A 25,484-nucleotide genomic window follows, 5' to 3' on the forward strand; every position below is an offset into this window, starting at 1 on the left:
CAACTGTTAGAGAAAAAGACAATTCATAGCAGGCCAAGGGTGCTTTTCTGGTCTGAAGTTCTATTCTTCCAACACTCTAATTTAAGAATACAAAGCTCTTTCCAAAGTATAATTTCAGGCACTGTCCATCGTCAGATTGTATTTCTCAGAATCATCATCTGTGTTTCCTTTGAAAGTCTGTTGGCGGAAAATGGAAGTTTTCAAGAAGCACCTCTGCTCACTTAGGTGAACGTCAAGAAGGCCGTTCTGTTACCAGTTTAATTCTAGCCTGCTGTTTCTCTGGGCAATCACTGTCGAGAATCATGGAGTATTGCCTCTGGTTTTTACCATGTCTAGCTTTACCTCAACTTGGATCTTTTCACTGTTGATTGAACACAAAGAAGAGTTACTTTAAAAAAATTGTGTAGAATGTGTAGAAATAGTTAAAATGATAAGAGATTCATTAGGAAATCACTCTTCTTTAGGAAGTGATAGGAAACATGGAGTTCTCGATATTCTTGAATCGTTAACTAAAGTTTCCTTATTTATAAGTTCTTCAAGAGCTCCAAGGTTTTATCTTTTTTCTTTTTGTTTAAGACATTTTGTCAGCTCGTGATCAAACAGTGAAAGTGAGACAGTTTCCATTGTGTTCCAAAAAGGATTGGCTCATTTGCTAAAAAACATGCTTTAGTTTAAGTCTGGAAATATTTGACAACAAGCAAGTTTGACTTCATTCATTATGAACCCAGGGCTGACGCAGTAGAATTGTGCTGGCAAGCAAGGCTGTGAGTCATTTGCAGATCCACTGTGTGTTGTGTTCTTCTTGGGAAAGATTCATTTGATGGAACAGATTCTCAAGTTAGATGTTTTTTTCCCAGGAGAAACAGGCATAAATATTAAGAATTACTAATGGCAATGGCTTGCTACTTGGCACTTATAGCTAAGAGCAAGAATTCCAACATATGTGTTTATAGAAATGATTTAGGCTAGCACAAATAAATAACCCTTGATACACACTGAGAACAGCTGCTTTTTTCCTCAGGTTTAAGAAAACATTCACAAATACATGAATTTGGATTTATTCATCACCATCATAAAGCTATGTATGTAGGAGGGTTTATAAATAATATTCTTTTTAAAATTAGAACATTTTAACATTGCTGTTGAGTAGTCATACTTAAAAGAAGAGATTGAAAAACACATAGTTCTAACGTTTTTAGAAGAAAGTCTATCAAGTCTAATTTTGTTCCTGGTTTTTCCCCTGTAGGCTTGTGTCTCCAGAGCAGCCACCAAAGGCCAAGTTCCTGACTTTGGGGTCCAAATTCCGCTACAGCGGCCGCACCCAAGCGCAGACCCGCCAGGCAAGCACCCTCATAGACAGGCCAGCTCCACACTTTGAGCGCACCTCCAGTAAACGGGTCTCCAGGAGTCTAGATGGAGGTAAATATACTTATGACCATATGGATTCCTTTCATCTTCCTCTAATCCAGAAGAAAAAAATGGTCTAGTTAATAAGGTCACTAAACGGAAGCTAGATGGATTGCCATCTTTTTTTTTTTTTCTAGGAAAATAAAGAACTGTTACTTATGGGAAATAATCTTGTGTTTTGAAGCTGTCATTCTGAACATGTTTTCTTTGTATTTCATTGCTCAAAATGTTCATTAATAGTTCTTTCTCATGAGATGTTGGACAAACAGGTTTACAGGTTTGACTTGATTTTAATGTATATGGCTAAATTTCTTCAACCTGTTAATTATAAAATTAGTTCTTTTTTAAAGATTTATTTACATATTTTAAAATCAGAGATATAGATAGATGGGGTGTGGGGAGAGAGAGAGAAAGGGAGAGAGAGAGGATATTTCCATCCTCTGGTTCATTCCCCAGGTGGCCGCAATGGCCAGTGCTGAGGCAGGTGGAAGCCAGGAGCCAGGAGCTTCATCTGGAACTCCTACATGGGTTGCAGGGGCCCAAACACTTGAACCATGTTCCTCTGCTTTTCCCAGGCCATTAGGGAGCTGGATTGGAAGTGGAGCAGCCAGGAGTCAAACCAGTGTCTCTGTGGGGTCTGGTATCCCAGACAGCAGCTTTACCTGCTATGCCACAATACTGGCCCCCAAAATATAATTTCCAGGATTTGTTGGTAGGATTTTGGTGTTATTTATCGTTATTCTATCTTGATTATAGAGAATCTTCCATATAACTTTATGAAGGTGACAAAGGTATGCATAGGAGACCATAAACCTGCCTCAGAGAACTATTGATGGACTATATAGCTGATTAACAACTGGACACTTTCCCAAGGATATCTAAAATATTGTGCCAACCTATTTAAGTATTTCATAAGCCTCACCCAATTTCCCCAGAGAATTTATATAAGTACTAAATAAATAAAATCATTGTTGATTAATGCCCTGAGAAAAGTCTTTTCTTTTTTCTGGAACATTGTTTTCAGACTTTGTTTTAAAGTATGAGGCTCTATAACTCTTATATTGCAAATTTTAGAGATTTAAAGAGCTATAAACCAGTGTATTTTCTTTGAAGTATATAAACCATGCTCAAGGAAATCCACCATCTTGTATAGGCAGTTAGTACAGAGGGTGGTGGGAGTCCGTATCTTTCTGAAAACAATGATTTTTACAAGTAAAAGCAGCAAACATGGCACAATAATCCATTATTTTTCCCTTTGTGTTTTGGACACTGTAATTCATCAGATGGGCAAGTCATCAAAAGGATTATTGTGTTATTGTGAAAAATAGGAGGCTTTTCATGCCAATACATGACCAGACAGGCGGAGAACTCTTTGGTTAGGACTTAGTTCTTTTTTTCCAAAGCAAGGCTGGTCTTTTTTTTCCAAAGCAAGGCTACTCGGTAACCTGGATCTGAGCTTTATTTTCTCCACTTTCCATCAATACACTTTTCTTTGTTGTTTTTGCCATGTTTTGTATTTTCTTTTTCCTGTTTGCTTTTTAAGCGAGGCTAGAATAATTTAGATAAAATAAATAATTTTCTCTTTAGAGTTTGGCAAATTAAAATAAATTCCCTAGTAATTTCTTAGAAAGTAAAAGTCAATGGGATATCCAACAACCAAATATCAAAATAAAAATCAATCTTAAAGCAGTTGTTTTAGAGCAGCAGTATGACTTCTTCAGGATTAGAACGTTGACCTAAAAGGGAAGCAAATTGGTCTTTTGAGAGAACTAATAATCAGGATGCATTTGGGATGGGGAAGCCAATGATTTTCTAAGAGTGGAAGTACTAAGAAGCAGGGAGATCACTTAGCTAGGATCCTCAGGGAAAGGAGTATCTGTCATTTAAGACTGGAAGGAGGAAACCATGAAAAGAGCAAGAGATAATAAAGCATTCCAGGTAGCAGAAGCAGCAGAGATGAAGGATATAAGATGGGAGAGAATTTGTAAGTGATGGGAGAATAGTCTGGGGTCTTGTAGGCTCACAGACCATAATAAGAATGTGGTTTTCTGTCCTGAGTGCTATAGGAAACTAATGAAGGGTGAGTATGTATATGTGTTGGTGTATGTGCACATCAGAGCCTGGTATTATCTTTTAAAAAATCCTGTTGTATAAAAGAATGGTTGGGGTGCTTGAGAAAGAAGCAGGCTGACTGGTAGGTATAGTCCAGGTGAAAATGATGGTCATCTGATCTCGGGTTCTAGTAGGTCAGTTAACCATTTGGTGTTGCAGACACAGTGCCTGAGCCTGTAGGGTTCCACAAAGGGTTTTGAGACCTGCAGAAATTTATTAGTTCCAAAATATGAAAAGAAAACTGCAAACTGGAATTACTAAATGTTTACAAGTGTGCAAAGTCAGTAGTTTTATACCTCTAAATTTGATACATATTTAAATTTCAGTATCATAATCTGAAACCATTTCTTAGTCACATTTTTTCATTTTGCAATAATTCCTCAGTATGTATAATGTATAATGTATGCTTATAAATTATCAATCATAAGTCGTATACTTAGCATAGTTTTACCCCTTCTGAGGGATAATTAGTATAATTTTATCAAAAGTTTAAAAAATTATATTTAATATAAGATGTGAGTTCATTTTAATGTTTAAATATGATTTGGTGTCAGCTCCTGGTGAGATATTAGTAACAGAGATGGAAAAAATTGGCCACATTTACAAATATATAGAAGGATTCTGCTGGATTTGCTATTGCGAGGTCAAGAAAGAGTCCTGGAAGACTTGGCTTGAGCATTTTGGTGCAAGTGTAAGAGTAATGTGTGTGAAGAAGGCAAGACTAGAAAAGAAGCAAGTTTTGGACGGAGTGGGTGAGGGGTGTAGTGTGAGAAGTACTTTGTGATCCATGGATTGAAATTACTTGATGCCTTCCAGGTTCAGAATGGTAGACCACACACAGTTCCTACCCTCGGTGCACTTTCAGCCTAAAGGCTCTTGTGTTTACTAGGCTTCCTCCAGGGATGTGGAACCCAGAGCAAACCACACAGTGTCAGTAAAGCACTCTATGTGGTGAAGTGATCTTCCGGTAGTTAGTTCTTTTGTTTGGGTAGTCACTTCAGATGGAGAAGGTTTGCCAGCTGCTACTCATTTTGCCTTGTTGAAGTTTGAGGGTACCTTGCATTCCCCATCTGTAGGAGAGAAGAAAGGAGTGCACAGTGGCTAGATTCACTCGAGGACCAATGGAGGGATGTCTGTGTATCAGATTTACCATAGGTTAGCTGGAGGCATGCAGCAGGGTAGGGGTTAGAAAATGAAAAAAATTTAAACAAACATAAAAATTAAATCCCTAGAGCCTACCTTTATTATCTTGTCTCATGGTGTTTCAATCAAGGGTTCCTTTATGGAGGGATTCTTAACTTATTGAAACAAATCACTTTCATAATTAGATAATTATTTGTTCCATTACTTAGATTCAGAAACAAATCTAAGTGAGATCAAAGAGACCCTAGAGAATTAAAATCTAACATACTTTGTAGTTCTGACATTTTGCCCTGATTCTGGCATTTAAGTTGGTCTTCGAGCTCCTCCTACTGGCCAATCCATGAGCAGCGCATATCCTTCAAAAATCTGTGATTCCAGGTCCTGGTGAAATTCATTCAGTAGGTTAAAATTCAGAATACTTCTAGGGCTTGGTGAAAGTTTTAAAAACAAGTTTATTTTGTATGTTGGTAATTTCAAAACTCAAGCAAGGTCTGTGTTCTGTTCATTGTTCATATGTTGCCTGATGATCTGTTTAGGAGGTAAAAGTCCTGTAAAGTTTTCCCATTCACTCGGCCTGTAATTTGCAATTCTCTTTCTTGGCTAGCCCCAATTGGTGTGGACCAAAGTCTTATGAAGGAGTTTGCTGGCCCTGCTGGGGAGGTTTCACCCTATGGCCCTGGAGTTGTCAGCACTGCCATGGTGCAAGATGGAGACGGCAGGAAGGAAGTCAGAAGCCCAAGTAAAGCCCCCCATTTGCCACTCACTGAAGGAAAGGTATGGTAAATTAAGACGCTTTGTGGTCTTAAAGTTCTCCTTTGACTAGGGGCTCTCTGTTGTGTTTTCTGTTTCAGAAATTAGATATTTAAAGCTAGACATTGCACCTTCTCTGTTGTATTATTTCTCAATTTTCAAATGCATGTAGGCTCTTCCTAGTTTGGACTGTGGTCTCTGACCTTTTTTTTTTTTTTCTTGATTGTTATTCAAAGCGAAATATTTCAACTTAATTTATATTAATGCAAGTAAGTAATGTATTAGCCTTTGGACTATCTGCATAATCATCATATCTAATTAAATCTTCAAATTATGAAAGCTGCAGGTGATTTGAAACTTACACATTTTTTTACAAGTTTATAGTGTAGCCTGTGTCTTGTTTATTTTAATTATGTTGATGTGAAAGTTTTGACATGAACAAAGGTGATTTTTATTAAAATAGTTAGTTTTCATTAATAGTCTGTAAGTGGGAAGAAATTCTTCATAAGGCAATTGGTTTGTGAGTAGTGTGTGAGCCGACGGTGTGTTGATTTTGATTTTGGCTTTGTTTTGTGTGCACACCATGGTGAATGGAGAAGTAACCTATATTGTGTTCTTAAATTTGTCACTGTTGTCTTTTATTACCTTAGCAGTAAAGTCGCTTTGATTTTTTGATGTGAAGAGCCTTTGCAATCTTCAGGTCTTCTCTATTCTGTGTGCAAAAAGCAACTTTTTTTTTTTTTTTTTTTTTTTGATATATGATGTTTGAGAGCAGGCACACAAAAACAAATCATTCCCTTGATTAGAATGTTTTCTGACTTTTAGCTCTGCATGTGTAAAGAACCTGCTAGCTGAAGTGACTGCCAGGGCTGCAGGAACTTCTGCGCTGCCAGCCTCTCAGGGAGCATGTGGGCTTGTCTGATGCCTCAAGGACAAGTGTGCCTCGGATAGCAGTGACGTTCAGTCGTTCAGTCATTTGCATCCCATTGTTAAAGGCTTTGTGACTGTCATATTGAAAAATTATGTGGTTGGAAATTAGTAAAACGGAACAGAAATTGTGTCCAACGAGGTATCCTTCAACTGCTGAGAGGTTGTCAGAATCATTTTTTTTAATTTGCTTAATGAGACACCCAGGAGAGTGACTATTTACATCTGAAACAGAGAAGCTCAGCATTTCAGAAAGTCTCTGTTCTTTGTTGCTTAGTTAATTTGACACACTAGTTATTTATTTTAAAAATGAAAATGTTCTTGACTTTTAAATTCTACAGGAAATCCTGCTCTTCTTCAGCAGACAAGTGGATATGCTGGCTTTTTTTTTAAACTAATGCTTTGAATATATGTCAGCAACCAGGTTTAAGAGTAAATACTGCTATTTGGCTTTTATAGGATTTATTTGCAACCAGTTTGTAAACAATGATTAAATCGGTGCCTGTGAATTTGATGTACTAAAAGTAGTCCAGTTTTAAAATGGATCATTTAAGTCATTTTCTAACTATAGTGTGTTAGTATGATCCCTACTTCTGAGTAAAATCTTCACTAATTACCCATTTCTTTTCTTTCTTTCTTGCATTCGTTTTTCCTTTGACTATATCTGTTGTGTAACTTCATATTCAACCATGGGTTTGCTCTTGAAAACAGATTGTTTCCATTTGCCCACCATCACCACTCATCCGCTATGCCTCATCCTTTTCCCCAAACCTGTTGCCAGTCCCTGAAATGGATTTGCTCTCAGACATTTCAGAGGAAGACCCCTTTGGGGAGGCCGACCAGATCAGAGTAGACAGTTTAGCACTCCTTTCCACAGGTGAAACGTCAGGTCGGGGAGAGCCTCAAGCTGCCACTCGGGATTCCGTGTTAGATCCTGCTATTGCCCCTCCTCAGCCTGACTGTCCTGCGCCCCTCCTGGAGAAGGCTCTTAAAATGGCTGACCGCAGTGATTCGGAGTTTGGTTACTTCTCGTTCAGTTTCTACAAATGTTTTCCCTCTGGCTTCCCTTCCCTTCTTGATGAAGATGGGTATCTTGCTTTCCCCAGCCTCCCCAGGGTCTGGGTCTCCTTCCTGCCCCCTGATGTTCAGCACTACATCCCTATCACCTCCCCGTCCTTCATTCCTTCCCTCATCCTCATCTTTGGGCTGCTTCTCTCAGCTTCTCAGTCGGTTCCTTTTTCTCTCACCTTTTCTCTTCCTCTGGCTCTAGCCCTCTGCTATCTGGAGGCTAAAGCAAACTCCTTTAACGTTTCTTGGGACTGTGATGTGAATGATAAAACAGAGGAAGAGGAGGCAGTTACTGGCACTTTTTCCTAAGCTCCACTTTGTGGAGTCAACAAGCCTGTACTTCATCTTATCCCCTTCCAAATATAGAGTGTAAATGTGTGCATAAATGTCACCACTGCTTCCCCTCCAAATGGCATCATCTGTATGCTCTCAAACATTTTAGTGCATGAACTAAATGTAGGCACTTCTCCAGTGATACACTTTGAACAGGTCCACACATTCTAAGCTGAGTGGAAAGTTACAGGATTATTTCATTAGTATCAAGGGCATATTAGATTCTTAGCAAAAGAAGCAGGAGACAGGAGATCCTGTGTTGTCTGTAAAAGTCCATATTGGGTCTCTCCTTTTTTCAGAAAAATGTCAGTGCTCTTCCTTTAGGATGAGAATTTTTGTTTTGGTACAGAACTTAGTGTGCAGTGGACATAACTATAATGGACGTGTAATAGACCTGCTTAGAATTATTACTCTTGTTCAAAATTCCAAGCTTGTTCTTACATTTATGAGAGTGTATCTGTAACCTTTACTCCTGACATTTGTAAGTTTAATCTCAGAAACTCCTTGTCTCCCTATAATTATACCATTTGGGGGCTAAATGTATTTTAGCTAGTGTATTTTTTTTCCCCAAACTGAAGTCATGTAATTATGTGAAAGAGCCAACATCCTTATCTTTAACAAATGTGTGTAGAAAGTGAAACATGGCCTTTTGAAAATTTAGTCTATGTAACACTAAGTTTGGGTCTCTCAGTCCTCTAAATTAGGTGTCTGGTTTGAGGATTTCATAAAAAGAGCTTGATTTCAGTTATAGTACCCCTGCACTGCTAAGTCAGTGTTGACATGTGCAGTATGTTTTTAGTTATTTTGCTGAGTGTTCTGGTGATACCATATCTCATATTCTGTGGGTACTGTGAATACACAGAGTAAATTGCAAAATTTAGACCAAACCTAAAGAACAATGTGAAGATAATCCAAGAGTATGCATTAGGAGACAGCACAATTCTCAGTTTACCTGAAGAATACCAAAGATCAACATTTTAAAGAGTTAAGTGTTGACCAAGGAATTGGAAGATGGTTCTTAACAGATTTTAAGTGATTGTCTCATTTTTACTTCCAATAAAATACTTGGAGGAGTTCCCTCTTTACTGGTGAGAAATGCCAGGAATGATTTTTTGATTGTTTATTTTAAAGTTGAGCATTTTGAACTTTCAGATTTGATACTATCATCCCAGCAAAGAAGGAAAAGAATGTAGGATATGAAGTACCCCTGTGAACATTAAACTATTTTCCTTTGATATCAAAATCAATATTTTTCCTTCTTGCCATTCTTTTCCTGGTGTCAAAGTTCAACCAGTGTTTATGTTAGTTTTAATTCCTAAAGTCATTCTTTTTGGGCCACTATAGATACTGAGAAATGTCCAGCTATGAAAAAGTATTCTTATTTAAAGAATTTTATAAAGAAAAGTGCCTGTATTTAAAAGATTGCTTTTTAAATACCCATCATTTCAATATGAAAGTAGCTGAATAAACCAATCCTCATCCCTCTAGGAAAGAGATCCACATTTATAAACTAACTAGGAGGGTAAACTGTTGTTCCCGATGTGAAGCTCAGGACTTTTTTGCACAATCGTACCTTGAAAGTAGAACAGGTTGAATTATGCCATTTTTGCACTCTCATATTTTCTTTCCTAACAAAAAATAATTTCAAAAGCAGATAGCATAGTCTAGGGACTGAGAAAGAGTGAAGCTTCCGTCTTCCATTCCACCTTTGCCAAGGGTCATTTCCATCATTCGTACAACACTATAGGTGAAGAAAGATCAAGTGGCTTAATATTCTACATCTGCTGAGGGCCAGACAAGAAAGGTTGGTAATGCTGGTTCACCGTTAAGTTCAAGTACAGCTTCTTTGCACTGGTCATAGAGTTTCCACTAACGCTCCCCTTTCTGGCTGTTTGCTGTGGGACTTCTCAGGTGAAGATGGAAGAAGAGGAAGTACACCTGGATGAGGTGGCTGTTTTTTTTCCCTAAAGTTAAATAGTGTGGCTGCTGCCTGCCCTTGTTATTGTTGGGGTGGAAGAGGGGAATGCTCTTTCAGAGTTTATTTGTGACTTTCATTTACTATAGCTTTTAGCCTTAAGATTTTTTATTCCTCTTATTTTAATGTCAAACTCTGGGTCGTTTCTGATGCCTGCTGATTGATACACTTATGTTTATTTGCCTTTTCCCCCTTGTGTGTGATTTAATTTCGCAGAAAAATTCCCTGAGAGTAGAAGGGGATAATATTTATGTCAGACATAGCAATTTAATGTTGGAGGTTTGTATAATCTAAGAACACATCTCTGTCCTGATGGCTGCCAGGCTGCTGTGGACGGGAGGTCACGCACAGGCTGGCTGGCAGTTTTCTTCAAGCACGGTGCATGAGGTGCATGGGGGAGATTGTCCTCGGGAGTGCATGTTACCTGTCCTATTTTGTTCTTTCCAAGTGGCTTAGGTAGGACTATATCTCCTAGAGGTTCTCAAAGTGACAACTGGGAAAAAAAAATAAAACTTTGTCAAATGAATACCATTTTTAACTATTGATCTTAAAGTTGTTCAGTAAGCCTCTTTTCTCCTCCTGGGTTATCTCTAGGGCATAGAGTCGGCAGCAACATGATCCCACCATTAATATACATTAACCAGAACAGATAGTTGCTGATCTGGCACGAAACAATTTGACTTAGCATCTATGCCCACTTTTTTTTTTTCCCCTCCTCAAATCCATGGGGTTAGGAATGTGGTCCACTTAAAAGTATTCTGTTGGAGAGTTTGCTAATTAATGGAATTGTTTTGATTAGAACAAGCGAAAGAGAGAAAAAGAAAAGAGAAAAGGAAAGAAAGCCTGGTCACCTAATTAGGAATGTAAAAATGTGTTCCCCGTGTCACGCGAGAACATTATTTTCCTTATTGTAGGGTAGCGTGTGGCGATGTATTCAGTGGAGAAATGCTGCTCTGAGTAATCTGACTAATCTGTTTGGTTGCTTTTTGCAGCTTTGATAACTGTTGGAAATGTATTTTTGCTTAACTTACTAAAATGCAGTAAAGTTTAATAAATAACATTGCTTTGAACAAATGCAAGAAACGTGCCTGATCTCAAGCCACAGTCATTTTCATGCCATGCAAAGATGTTTAGATTTTTGAGTTTTTGCAGATGGCTATAGAAGCTCATAGATGAGCTACTATGCTTGTGCATGAATATGGAATATCTAATTTTATTGGATGCATGACCTGTTCCTTTGGGAGTGGGATAAAAGCTAAATCTACAGGTGGCCCTCTGATGTTTGAAATGTTAAGAAAACATTTTAAAATCCAGTTAAAATCACATCCTGGCAACTAATTAACTTTCACTCCCACACGTTACTATTTATGACAACCACTCGAAAAAATGCTATAAATACCATTTATCAGGGCCTACTCCAGTGAAACGCATCCTGGCAGTTGTCTTGTATCTTTGTCTCTGTAGAGCCCATTTGGTACATAGTGTGGCTGGGCCCCACCTTTGTGCCTGGCAAGTACGTGAGAACAGTATGTGGTTCATTTATCCTATAGAGAGGCCAAATGGACGCAGCCCCTGGAAGCAGTTATTTTTACTCCTTAAGGATTAAAAGTCACCATTTTTCCTGAAAAAAAATTAACGTTTGATTTTTTTCCTTTCTTGTTTTGGATGGTCCTGGACTGGCTTTCCCTTCAGGCCCAGTCTGCTTCTGGTCCACCTTTCTTTATTTTATATTTGATCTGCTGTGCTCACAGAATGCAATTTTAATAGTAATGCTAATGAGGTAAATTTGCTGGAACAAAATCATAGGCTGCATTTCAAATCCAAGTATTAGAAAGAAGGATTATTAGCTTCTTGAAACAGTTCCACAGCTGCCTTCTAATAATGTAAATAATTATTGCTTTAAAAGTTCTAAACAAGAAGAAATTAGAACCCTTTAATATACGTTAAAAAATACATATTGACTTTATTTTCAAATTTCATTAGTACTCACTGATGCTTCCTACAGGTGATAATAATGGCTTTTGAGACTTGGCATTTTTCTTGCTTTACTATGTTTTTTTTTTTTTAATCATAAGTTTGCTTTGTCTTATTTTTTATTTTTGTCCTACTGGGTTTTTTTTTTTTTTTCCTTTTGGATTTTGTCCCTCCCTTACGTTACATATTGCTAGGACCTGGATAAGGCCCAGGAGGACATACTGAAGCATCAGGCTAGCATTAGTGAACTCAAGCGCAATTTTATGGAATCCACACCCGAGCCGCGCCCTAATGAATGGGAAAAACGACGTATCACACCTCTGTCCCTACAGACACAAGGGGTATGTTACTAGCTGTTTGTTGGCTGTATGTCTTACTCCAGCTGTTCAGTAAAACTCAGGTTGTTAGTATCCTATATTGATTCTTGGGAAGTTACAAAATATCCCCATGTAATGTTTTTGTGTAATTGCTAATAATTTTTAAAATACTAAATATTTATTAACAATGTAATACTTATTGGCCTAGTTCCTAGGTCAATTGTATGAGTTTCAGAATATTTTTAAAATAATTTCAGGGCAATTCCACTATGTTACTCTGGTAAATTAATAGTAATGAATTGTTAACACAGGACAACTCAGAAACTAACATTATATTTAATAAGCTTTTTGGTTACTGATTTCTGAAATAAGAAAGTTTACTTAATAAATAAAGAATAATTAAAGGGATGCAGTTGACATTTAGAGTGGTTTCAGATAATGACTGTGAGGATAATGAGTTAAAACTTGGCTTTAATGACTAATGAGCCCTGTTGAAAACTTGCAAAATGTTATATTTAATGCAAGAAAATACTGCAACTTCCAGCAGTGGAATGTGGAGTAATGTTTTATTCGGAGCATTTCAACCATAACAGCTCTCTGTACTTGTTGTCTTTCTCCTCACATGGATTACTTCTTCCCACCACTAATAGAAGCATTGCTTTTAAAATGTATTCTCAGAATACTTCTCCATTTGTTCCAGTTAATATTTGTTCTTCTCCAGTACTCCCAAGCCCCTTCTGTTGTTGACAATAACTTCAATGGGCTCATTTATCATACTGAAGGAGAACGTGATCATATTGTGTTCCATCTAGAATTTAAGAAATTGTATGAACATGTTACCCTACAATTTCATCGTTCCTCTTTTCAGTGTCTTGTGTAGCTTGAATGTTGCCAAATGGTAGACTTTGTTTTAGATAGTCTATTGCTATTTTTATTTACTTTTCCTTAAAAAGCAAACCTGTTAGTTGTTTCACATTTTTAAGTTTATAACGTTGAAGGGAAAATAGAGCTCTTTGAGAACAGATGAGTCTCCATAATTGTTGAACTGAAAAACAGAATTTTTGAAAATAGTAATATTTAAAACAAAACATTGGAAGGGTCAGAGGAAAACGTTTTTGTTTTCTAATTTCCGATGGTAATGTCAGCTTCAGCAACCTACTCTAGCATGTTGCGTTTTCTGGAGAAAGCCTGTCTGATGTGCTAAGATCTGGCCCTCCTTTGTGTCTGCTTCATCTAGTTTGTTCCACTGACCCACACAGTTGTTTTGTGTTTGTGTTGCTGTAGGTGTAATGTATGTGTCTTATTTGTTGATTATGTCTGTTTAAAACAATAGAGAAAAGGAGACCATCTTTTCAAGGATATTTTGTCCATGAAGGGGATGTACCAGATGTCGGCAACGCGGACAGTTGAAGAAAAAACTCAGGAGGCAGACAAGGTGTTCACCTTGCATCCTTGGATCTATTCTTGCTTTTCCCCATTTCCTTTTATTTCTGTTTACAGCCATACGATGTTCCTTATTTTTAAATATGTCAACCCAAATTTTTTAAATAACTTTTTGAACATTTAAAAAGTTAAAGCCCCATGTATAGAAGCATAGGATCATTGAATGAGAAACACTGTATTACAGAGCACTTTATTTGAAAATGTAGAAATGACAACCAGTGTAGGTGCTAAGTGATCCCTAATTTGACATGTGGCTTGACAGTTGGGAAACTGATTTCACATGAAAATGCACTGCACAACACTGAAGCACACTATGGAATTTTAAAATATATATGCTTTTAGTTACCAGTTTACTAATTGCATATGGAAACCTTCTGATTGTTAATTTTTAAGATATTTTAATCATGAAATAGATTCTGATGCACCATAGCAGCTCCTCTGATCTCGCTCCGTGTGCTCCTATGTATATGAGATACCTAACATTATCAAGGAAGTTAGCTTTCCGTTGCTTTTACATTTCATTCTTTTGCTTCTACTGACTTTGCTTAGCTAGCTGGTCAGCCCATTATTTGCAGGACTGAAGAGTTTACTCTGGTGGAGGAGGTAGACTGCAGATATGTAGAAGCTTGATTGCAGAATGGGAAGAGAATCCCAGGTGCTAAGTGTTAGGAGGTGCAGTGTTGGGTTAGAAGGGGAGGGAGAGACTGCTTTACCACTGTGGTCAGGAGGAGCTGATGCTTGGGATGAGATCCTAATGATGGCAAGGAAGTAGACACATGAAGATTTTTCCTCATGTGAGGAGAGCAAATACAATAGCTCCAAGGCAAGAAGCTTAAGGAACTGAAAAACCAAATGACAGAGGCTTAGTGAGCAAAGAGGAACTTGGAAGAAGGAAAAGTTGAAGACTTTATGTTGTGGTCCTAAAGGCCATATTAACAGTTTGGAATTGCATTGTAGGAGTGATGGGAAAGCCAATGGAGAGTTTTAAGGTGAGTGGTGAAATAATACCCTATGTGTCAGACAGAAATCCCTCTGGTACTGGATGAGGAATAGATTATAGGGAGTGTGAATGACAGCAGAGATCAGTAATAAGGAAAAAGTGTTTTCCTTCCTCAAAGTAGATTTTATTAATCAGCAGAAATTATTCATCAAAACACACAGTGTGGTGGAAGAGGAGGCAAAATAAATGGAAATTCCCTAAAGAAATTTTAGGTCTAGTTGAGATCAAGTATTTCGAACACTGCAAATGAGAAAGATCATGTGATAAGGGTAAACCAGGTGGCCCATTGGTGCACTGAAATCCAAAGCCAGTTTGACTTTAGGTGTGTAGTGAAGACTTCAGTGTCACATACTTTAAAGTACTCTTGTTTTTGAAAATCTGTCCACCAGAACAAGTTGAATAAGCAGCATTCGATAAAATTTAGTTATGTCCTTGGACTTTTTGCTGTAGAATGCTTTAGAATTTGGGTGAAGATATTTAGAATTACTGTTTTCTGTGTCTCATGTTTTAGGAATGTGCAATATGAAAGTACAATAGAGAACACTTTGTTGTAGAGGTTACGTTGAAGTGAAGTGATGTGAAATTTCAATCTCAAAGAGTTACTGCTTTTTCTGTTTTTCTCTCTAGCACATATGGGAAATCTATACATATGGATTGTTCTGACTATAGTTGTTCATTCATCCATTCACCCAGCAAATATTCATTGACCCACCTATACTGTATCATTTTTTTCCCTTCAAATTGCATACCACTACTATTGGTTGAAGGTGTGTGAGTAGTTGAATATATTGGAGTGTTTTGGCTTTTAACCGTATACCTTTTCATTTTCTGTCTTTGTTTTATCTTCACTTTCCTGCTGATTTTGCAGGATTTCTTGTTATCTTAGAATTTTAATCATTAATGTATAAGTATATAATTTGAATTTTCCAAATTCCCATAAGTTTTTTATCGATTTTTAAAAAGCAGCAATAGTTTCTTGTCCAAAGAGTTAATACATTGATCTTTCAAAATATCTTCAGTTTAATGTGAGTGCTTTTGAGAACAGAACAGAAAATTGGAAACCAAGTCACTTAGCTTTTAATGGGTAAATAACACAGTTGTGTATCCTCTTGTGTATTATGAGAATTATAGTACTTACACTTCAATCAAATATTCTCTGATGAGTCTAGTGGAGATGACATAGACATAGCTTTAAGGTGGTGTTGCAGGCATTTTTATTAAAGCATTTGTACAAACTTCCCAATGATCTCTTCCCAGGAATGCCTCCCTTTCCATCCACCCTACCCTAGGGATGGTATTAACTTTTGGGAGTGCAATTAAGCTGAATTGGCCCAGGAGGGTTTTTTTTTCCTCCTCTTTAATATTGCAAATACTTCCTACCTTGCCCTCCTCATTGTCCCTACTACTCACCCTTCTTAGCTCCCTGTCTGAAGAGGTATCTCACCACTATCTTGCATTTATTTTTCATTAAGCTCTCTGAAGAGTGGGCTTTATTTGAAATTATTGCACACTTCTGACATGAGGGGAAGCTTCATGGGGCCTCTGTATTCTTGCCGTTCCAAGTTTCTGAGGACAGAACCAAGCTGCCATACAGTCCGGTCAGGCAAGTGAGGGACCAGTGTTTAAAGGCCAGAAATGTGAAAGTTAAATTTGCCTTACGAGTTTCTCAGAGATACATGATTTTTTACATTGCTCACTAAGTTTTCAGCTCCGAGTTTGTCTTTCTGTTTTGAATATTTTTTTGTTCACCTATTTTTGCACCAAAAAGGGAGAACAGTTTGTTAATCTATGGCATATTTAGCATGTCTGAAGGAACTGCTGTGGATTTCTGTCTAAATGTTTGTTGTACAAAGTAGTATGAAGAAGGGACAAGATTGTAGGAACTAGAGTAGTTAAGGAAGGCCTTATGCAAAACATAAATATTACGTGGGCCTCAGAGAGACTGAAAAATCAGAAAGTCCCAGAGTGCTTATGGAAAGATATTGGAGGCAGGAGGGGTGGATCACAGAAACCCAAGCCGTAACACAGGAACAAACAGCTATTCTCTGCAGTGGCCAAGAAGCTTCCTGAAGAATAAATAAATAAAGCTTCAGTGAGAAGCCAGGGAGTTCTAGTTGGTTCCTATAGGTTACAGCTGTCAAAGATGCTAAAGCGTGGTGGAAACGCTGGTGTGCAGGCAAACCTCACTGTAAGCTGGCTGCAGAATGGGAGAATTCTCCGCTTTTTTCCATTTTGTGCTGTTCTGTATTCTTTCTTGGATAACCTTCACTGCATTTCAATAGGTCACCACTGTCTGTTCTTAATGTTAATTCTTTGCTCTTCCTTTTCTGACCTCTCTAGAGCCTAGAAGAGGAGATAACATCAATTTTATTTAGTGAAAAGGGCTTTTCTGATAGCATGAAAGCCACCTTCACTTCAGCCACCACTTGGACAGCAGAGGGCGCTATTGTGAACTCTAATGCACCTTTTGAGCTGCTTTCTTCCTCGCCCTTCTCACACTTGCCTGAGGTGCATTTTACTTTGTTTCCCCTGTTACTAAAAGCCACATAGAATGATTTTAAGTTCTGGATATTCAGATTCCCTGCCCTCCAGTGCTTTCACTGGTGAAATTAACTCTTCCTGGGAGAAGCATTCAAGAAACAATGACTGAATTTGGACTTGAGGACAAAGATACAAATTGGATGTTTCTCCTGCTTCTTTTGGTGAAGAAAAAATATCTGCCTAAATTCAGAGAATCATTTAAACCCTTAAGGCCCAGGGCCTGAGCTGTTAAGCAGAAGGAAACCTTCAACCAAGCAGAAACAAAATGTGCTCTGTATGCTAAGTATGCTTTGCAGAGTTCAAAGCTTTCAAAACCCAAATTTCAGGCATCTTCTGATGGCTTGTTATTTTAATAATTCTGTTCATATGGAAAGATTTAAGGTGAAGTAATTGTCTTGGACTCTAAGGGGATTCCCTGAACTTGGGCAGAACCCACCTGGCCATTAGAAGTTAAGTAAGAATCCATTGACCTGTAATCTTAGAGATGTATGTCTTAGAATGGTTCTGATCAATGGGCATGTTTATAAAGAAGTTTATAGATATAGTTAAATGCTACCTGTTTGTCAAAATAGACTTAGTTTAGTATCTGAAGGATGACTCTTCTTGTTTGGTTGCTAACATAATTTACGTGGAAATGATTTTGAGCAACCTAAAACATACCCTTACCAGGCACTTAAGAGTAGCAGGTGAGACCAAAGAGTGTCTTTGAATGTACATTGTTAGGAGCTGTGGAGTTTTCATTTTATAGCCTTTCATGGTTGTCCATGTCACTGGGGCAGATGAATTCAGATTCCTGCTGTCCCTTCTAGGTAACAGCTCCAGTCCAGTTAATGTCTTGGCAGTTTCACAACACCTAGTGGCCAGGTGGTTCAGAGGCACAGCACCCTTCTCCATTAAGCGTGAAGATAGATACCTTCTTGAATGAATAGGGTTGCTGTTGCTGGCTGAACTATTCTAAAGTTAGGTCAGAGTAGTGCACCTTGAATATCAAAAAGTTGGCTGTATTTTATCAATGTAAAACTTTCAAAGCAAACGCCTCTATAAGGAAGTTTGTAAACTAGTTCATAACATCATAGCATAATAATTTATATTATTAACACATAAATGGATTATACATGCATGCATCAGGTATTGAACATTTAGGTGCTATGTAACTCAGCTAGAATAAATTTATTCTGAAGAAGTAGGGGATAGAGATGAGCATCTCAAGTAATGAGCTTGGTTCATCTCAGATTTCCAAGATGCCAGAGGAGGAGCCAAATTCTAAGAGGAAGAGCACTTGGAGCCATCATTACCTTCCACACCCTAGTGTGTAATATCTCTTTGCTGATGTACAGTACAAACTGAGATGTTAATAACCATTTCTGAAATGAATGCTTTCATGTTACTAGCTATCTGAGGCTAACTATAGTTTTTCCAATTAAAACTTTAAAAAAAACAGAATCAGCAATAAATAAAAGTGCCAATCTCCTTAATGCTTTATTCATTTACAAATTAGCATTCCAGGCTAGCCTTTATAGTTTGATTAAAACCAAAATGGTCAAACAGGTTTTAAAAGTTTTAAAATTTGCTCTTGAAAACAATCAGTAAGCCTTAGTATGATTCAATTTTTTAAATAACTTTTTTAAAGTACTTAAGTAGAGCTTTCAAGTATAACTATATTAAAAACGTTTTATTTCTTTGGAGGACGCTGGTTACTTTTGTGTTTTTATACGCTTTTGGCATTTGTCCCAATTGTCCTTTGTGTGACCTTGAGCAGAGATATTTGTAGATGTTGATTCTTGCTGTTCTATCTTTGCAGTGTCAGATTTTTTTTTCCAGTGGTTGTTGAGGTAAAACTTTATTGATTTTGTGTCCTCGGTTGCTTTTTGTTCCGCAGACACGTGCTCCTGAGTCAGAAGGGCCTTGCACTGGAGCCAGGGATGCTGTTAAGGTTCTCCCCTTTTTCCATGTTAACACCATTGCCTAATGTTCTCATTCCCCTCACGTTTGCCCCTCTTCCCTTTCAGTCAGCCATCATAACCATCTGTGTTTCTCTCCATGACGTGACTCTGCCATCAGTTAATTTGGATTTCTGTTGTTTTTGTTTATTCATATATTTTTTGTTTTCCCTCATCCATTTTTTTTTTGTGCAGAGTTCACATGAGACTCTGAATGTAGTGGAGGAGAAGCAGCGGGCAGAGGTTGGGAAAGACCAAAGAGTAATCACAGAAGAAATGAATGGTAAAGAGCTATCACCTGGGAGTGGTCCTGGGGAGATTCGTAAGGTGGAGCCTGTGGCACAAAAAGACTCCACCTCCCTATCTTCTGAGAGCAGCAGCAGCAGCGAGAGTGAGGAGGAAGATGTGGGAGAATACCGGCCCCACCACCGTGTGACCGAGGGCACCATCAGGGAAGAACAGGAGGAATATGAAGAAGAGATGGAGGAAGAACCCGGTGGAGCAGCCAAGGTAGTAGAGAGGGAGGAAGCAGTGCCAGAAGCCAGCCCAGACAGACAAGCAGGTGCCAGTGTAACCACAGTAGAAACAGTGGCCCGGGAAAATGTAGTTGCCCAGGAGCTCTCTGGAGAGAAGAGTGTCAACGAAGGCGCTCTTAAGCAAGACATGAGAGAAGAAACAGAGGAAGAGCAACATAGAGTTAACGGAGAGGTGTCCCATGTTGACATTGATGTTTTGCCACAAATTATTTGTTGTTCAGAGGTAAATGAGAGTCCCAAGTGGGAGCTAATCTATAGAGCTCTTTCTCAGGTGGGGAACACCCGCCTTTCTTCTTCACCTATCTCCCAGTTCTTCAGCTGTTTCAGCACGAATCTGATTTTTCCCTCTCCTGGGAGGAAGGGGGAAGGCTCTGCTTTGTATATTTTCTACCAGCTCAGTCCACGGGTTCTAGCTTCTTTACTGCAACTGGATCACGTGTAGGGTAAACTCTCCTACAACCACTGCATCATTTTTTCCTCCCTTTTTCACACTTAAATTTTTCTTTGCATGTTCTGGATTGCTTCCAAATGTTTTGTCTTTTGTTGCACTGCTTCCTCTCACTAAATGCATTTTTTTTTGGGGTTTTATTAGAAAAGTGTGTATGTAATGTTGAAAGAACGGTCAGTGTCAATGTGTGTGCTCTTGTTGTCTTGATTGGAGTTGACTTTTTGGCTCATTCTCTTCACTCTTCAACTTAAGATTTTTCGAAATGACAGCAGCCTTTGATTACTGTGGATCTCTAAATGCAGCATCCAGCAGTGATGAGAACATTATTTCTGGAATGCCACCATGACTTCTGTTTTTAGAATCTAGGGAATGTATGGTTTGGTTAAGAGACTTCTCTTTTCCTTATAGGCAGCCAGAGGCTAAACTGTTTATTTAATAGGAGGATATCCTTCTCTTCTCATTGTGTCCTAACGTCAATTCTGGATTATTTGCAAGTTGATTGTATGTTTTGTGATTACCTACATTGGATGTGAATTTTCTCCTTTTGTCTCCGAGATAGAGAACTTCACATGTTCCTTTTAGGTGAAGTCTTGGCCACTAGATGCAGTATGTATCTTACTGGAAGTGAGTTAGGCTAAGCAAGGGTTTACTTCCACGGGCATGGTTCTTGATTCCAAACTTAATGGCCGTAATAAAGAGATTTATCCATACTTGCTTTCTTTAAAGGGGTAGAAAATCTTGAAGTGACCTTGCCTTAAAATATTTAAGTAGATTTTTACAATGTTTCTTTTAAACTTCTTGTTTTGCTTTCGAGAGGATGTTCCAGGAATCTTTGAACACTTTGAACTAGCATTTTCTGCAGTTAATAAAAGATTGTTCCTCTTTAAATAATTATACCTGTTGGGATTTTTCTCTCAAAAAAAAGTACTGTCATATTTTGGTAGTTGTGCAGTCTGGTGTTGTGTTAAACAGACATCCTCAGCAGACTACAATGTTAACAGGCCATCAGACCTCTCCCTTAATGTTTTAAATTGTTCAGAGTATTAATGCTATATCGATGGAGTAATTTTAGATTAACTTAGGAAGTGCCAAAGAAACACTATAAGTTTTAGACAAGTATAACCAAAAATAATCATACTTGAAAATGTCCTTCTGAAAATGGGGTATTTGTTGTCAATAATGCAGAAAAGACGTTTTGGGGAGAAGAGCAAATCTTAGCCTATCCACCTGGCATGCCGATGAAAGGCGGTGAGCCTTCACACAAACCATGGGGCTCTTTAAGCTGCAATAAAAAGAGATTATTTCACATAGCTCATTCTGTTTTCTTTTCAGTTTTATCATTACATGCCCAAAGCTAAACTACACACATCATTTATATAAAATCTCATTGTACACTGGGATGGACATTTAAGTAGCTTGGACACCATCATAATTTGAAGAGTAAAATAATCTATGGAGCCATTATGTTAGCTTATTTTTCATATATACACACATATATACAGACATATGTATATGTGTACATATGTATTATGCATATGCATGTGTATATATGATGTATTTGAAGGAAATTTCTTCCATATTTTGGTTTTGGTTATTTGCTTTTATTTTTTTTGTGCTTGCGTGTGTGGTTGAATATGTTTCTTACACTTATTTTTGAAGGTTCCTTTATGTGCTTTTACTTATTACCTCTAGAATTTATTTTTCCCTTCCTTTTCCACCTCAGCCACCAGTGGTAAAAACAGAGATGGTAACAATTTCTGATGCCTCACAAAGGACAGAAATCTCCACCAAGGAAGTCCCTATTGTCCAAACTGAGACCAAAACCATCACATATGAGGCTCCACAGGTATAAAAGCTCAAGGCTTGGACTATTTGAATTCCTTTTTAGCTCAGTATGTCTGCTTCTGTTTTCATTCTGTCTTCTCCTACTCGTTTCTGATTCTGACATAGCTTTTTATATCTCCTATGTCTCAACAACAATATAGCTTGCGATGTTGCTCTCTTAGGTTAAGACAGAAATATGATCGAATTGCTAACCCTGTAATTACAGTGGGGCCATCCATATGATTATTTAGGGCAGAGAGTATCCATCTTATTCATAATATTGAAGACATTCTGGTTGATATTTCCAAGAAGGTTTATGTACACTTGCAAAACAGATCATCATGCAAAGTTTATTGGATCTGATAGAATTTGTGGGTTAGTAGTCCATAGCTTCTCCCCCTCTAAATCCATGAAAACAGACTCAGTCACTCACACTTCCTTGCAGGTAACACACTAGAGGAGCACATACATCTGTGCTTCTCCTTCACATGGGATTGTTTTCTGAAGACACATGTGTCATCTGTATGTAAACTGTGTACTATGTGCATAAATAATTATCAGATTTATGTGTCTGACTTTAGGTCTTCATTCATGGTTCTATAATGATTGGAAATAAGTGTTAAAATGAGTAACCTTAAGATGAACAAAAAAGAAGTATTCATCGTTCCAAAATGGACCTGTTGACAAGTGTGCAGAACAAATGCTGTCTCCACATGCAGCCTTGCGGGGTGGGGTAGGGGAATGGGTGGGTTGTACTATGATAGAGGATGGCATGTTATTGCCCTCTCAAAGTACTTTTTAAAAGATTTAATGCATGCAATGTGTGACCTGTTTCTTGATATTACTTTAGGCATGCTATCTATGTGTGTATATATATTCCCTCATGAGCACAAACAGGTTTCTTACGAAGGGGTGTGGGGGCAGTGGGGGAGTGTGTCTCTTTTGTGGAATGTACTTCCATAAAGCAGTACAAGTACCTGACCCAAGTTTGAGAGAGATTTGCTCTCACAGTTAGAATGGCTCTGGACCTTGCAGTTATTTCATTGTGTCAGCATCCGGAAACAGAAGGCAGATATGTTCAGTGATCTTAACGTAAATGGTTAGACTATTATGTTGCTTCATTATTTGCCTTTGAAAACTCTAGAACCTTCTGCCTCTTCCACTGGCAGAGCAAACAAGTTAAATCTATTTTAATACATGTGTGGGATTTATTTATGATACATAGTGAAAACATATGTGCATATAATATTGAAATATTTACATACATATATATGCTTACAGCACACAAACTCTTATAGAAACACTGTTATTTTTTTAAAAAAATACTGGACATAAGCAAATAAATCATGCCAGTTCGGTTTATCCTAGTCAGGTTCTGTTGCTTAGTAATCTGAGAAAACTCAGCACTACTAGTTACTGTGGAAACTCCTCTGCCTGGTTTTCTGGTTTTCTCTTTTCTAGCTTCTGCAGCTGTCCTTCAGACAAGTTCTCTCCTGACTCCCGGGCAGCCTTCAATCCCATTTTCTACTTCCATTGTTCCTCTTTTTTCTCTTCCCACAGACTTTGCTTCTCCATGTGCATTTAGCCTTTGGCCTCTGCTCTGTTACAAATGCCAGCCACTCTCCTGGACAGTAAATTACCACTGCAAACACGCAGAGGGTAGGCAGATAGCATCGTCTGCCAGCCACATAGATTTTTAAAGATGCATGTTGAGTGGGGTGGGGTCTTCTGACAACATTTTGGAAGTTAAGCGTTACCTTGTGTTTTCCCTTCAACTGTCCAAAGATTGATGGCGGGGCCGGTGGTGATTCAGGCACGTTACTGACCGCACAGACCATCACGTCTGAGTCCGTGTCGACGACGACGACCACACACATTACCAAGGTAAAGCAGTCCCAGGGAAAGCTAGGGAGGAGATGGTGCATTGCAGAGGGGATCTTTTCTGACTTTTGTCTTTGTTCCTGTTCATATTTCCAAGCAACACACAGACAGAACCAGTGGAATAAAAATACCTTGATCCAAAGTATCCAAGAAATCCGTTTCTGCTGACAAATGTATTCAAACCAAATTGCGATTTTGTAGAGTACAAGGGGGTAAATATGTTATGGATAGCCCTGTTGAAGGCAGCTACCAGGCCACAGATAATGAAATTATAAAATGTATAATTTGTAAAAACCAAATTTCGGAAAATTTAGAAAATGATACTGCTTCTTTGGTAAAAGCAGCTCCCCTGGATGAAGAGTATCATTCAGAATTTTCAGCAGATTGTTCAAATAATGCAACAATTCCTTCATTTATTTTAGCTACTGTTATCTTGATTTGGATCATTTTCCCAGATTCTCTCAAGACCTGTGGAAACCCCAGCAGTGGTTTAAATGGCTTCCAAGTGATTCTAGTGTGTGCTAGCATCATCAAATTTCTAATGCTAACTGTATTTTCCAATATTTCCTTTTGCTTTGACTTTTCCTATCTTATTAGTGTTTAAAGGCCTGAAATGTATCCTTGCAATACCTTAAATGTATGCATTCCTATTCCATGTTTCAAAAATAATTTCCAAAAATGAAAATGCATTGTAAATTTTTAAAAATGCCCCATAAATGCTGCATGTACTGTTGGTGCTCATTTGAAGTATGTCCAATCATTAAAGCTACAATATGTCTTTTTTTTAAATAAAGGTTTACTTATTTGAAAGGCAAAATTACAGAGAGATGGGGAGAAAGAGAGAGAGATCTTCCATCTTCTGGGTCACTCCCCAAATGACCACAACAGCCATGACCAAAGCCAGGAGCTTCTTCTGGGTCTCCCACATGGGTTCAGGGGTCCAAGCACTTGGGCAAACCTCTGCTGCTTTCCCTGGTGCATTAGCAGGGAGCTGAATTGAAAGTGGAGCAGCCAGACTTGAACCTGTGCCTTTATAGGATGCCAGCATTGCAAGGGGTGGGTTAACCCATTACACCTCAAGGAAGTCCCCATAAGCCTTGTTTCTAAGAGTAAAATGTTGTCACTTGTGAAGTAGTATGTACATTTCTCAGAGTTGTAAAAGTTGGATGTGTGCTTTCTCAGGACCACTTGCTGTTTGCTCATTGTCTCTTTAGAAGGTCACAGTTAGATTCAGTCCTCAGGCTGGCTCAGCTTGGACCAGCAGATAATGCTGTGAGGTGCTTTGTGCAGGGCCTCTGTTCACACAGCCTTTAGCTGCCAACCTCCATGTCCACATGCACAACTACATGCTGAAGCTGTAACCAACTGAAATGTTTAATGAAAGATCTCATCTATCTTCCATATGTTAAACCAAATCTAAATCCTTTTGAAAAAATTGTTGCACCAGATCAAATGAGCAAAATCACCAAATGCAATTATATGACCAGAATCAAGCAGGTTCAACTGTACCAAACTCAATTTCCCAAACCTAACTTCTAAACCCAAATTGTTAGAATCCCTTATAATTCTACAAATACAACATGACTATTTCTTTCTATTCTCTTTTTCCATGTGTGGCTGAGAATGAAGAAATTCAGGAAATTGTAACAATGTCCTATGGGACCACTTGGACTAAATGACATTTTTCCTATCTTAATGGCACTTGAACGTTGATGCGTTAGTTTTAGAGATACTTTCAGTTGAAGAATACCTGCGAATGCTACAACTCTATATTTAACTATAGGATTCTCTGCTGAGTTTAAAAGGAAAACACAGTTTATGTGTCATCAGTCTTCCACTACTTGGTGGCATGACCTTACGATGAT

The 25,484-nt window shown here is 38.1% G+C and overlaps 1 protein-coding gene across 50 annotated transcripts in view; it reads left to right on the forward strand.

Moving 5' to 3' along the window:
• The window catches only part of EPB41L2 (erythrocyte membrane protein band 4.1 like 2), a 257,797-nt gene that overhangs the window by 198,940 nt on the left and 33,373 nt on the right, over positions 1-25,484 (forward strand). For 6 of the 50 annotated variants that reach the window (XM_008263508.5, XM_089332682.1, XM_070073562.2 and 3 more), the window contains 9 exons: positions 1,247-1,419; positions 5,267-5,436; positions 9,932-9,994; positions 11,884-12,030; positions 13,340-13,441; positions 18,870-18,923; positions 19,126-19,689; positions 21,638-21,760; positions 23,524-23,622. In XM_008263508.5, coding sequence (XP_008261730.3) covers positions 1,247-1,419; positions 5,267-5,436; positions 9,932-9,994; positions 11,884-12,030; positions 13,340-13,441; positions 18,870-18,923; positions 19,126-19,689; positions 21,638-21,760; positions 23,524-23,622 — 1,495 coding nt within the window. Of the gene's footprint in view, positions 1-1,246; positions 1,420-5,266; positions 5,437-7,050; positions 8,916-9,931; positions 9,995-11,883; positions 12,031-13,339; positions 13,442-16,789; positions 16,958-18,869; positions 18,924-19,125; positions 19,690-21,637; positions 21,761-23,523; positions 23,623-25,484 lie in introns of those variants that run through there. The other 44 variants (XM_002714817.6, XM_089332684.1, XM_070073574.2 and 41 more) reach the window with 21 other exon arrangements.

Source organism: Oryctolagus cuniculus, chromosome 5, assembly GCF_051225735.1.
Source record: "Oryctolagus cuniculus isolate XC-2025 breed Fujian yellow rabbit chromosome 5, ASM5122573v1, whole genome shotgun sequence".
Taxonomy (NCBI): domain Eukaryota; kingdom Metazoa; phylum Chordata; class Mammalia; order Lagomorpha; family Leporidae; genus Oryctolagus; species Oryctolagus cuniculus.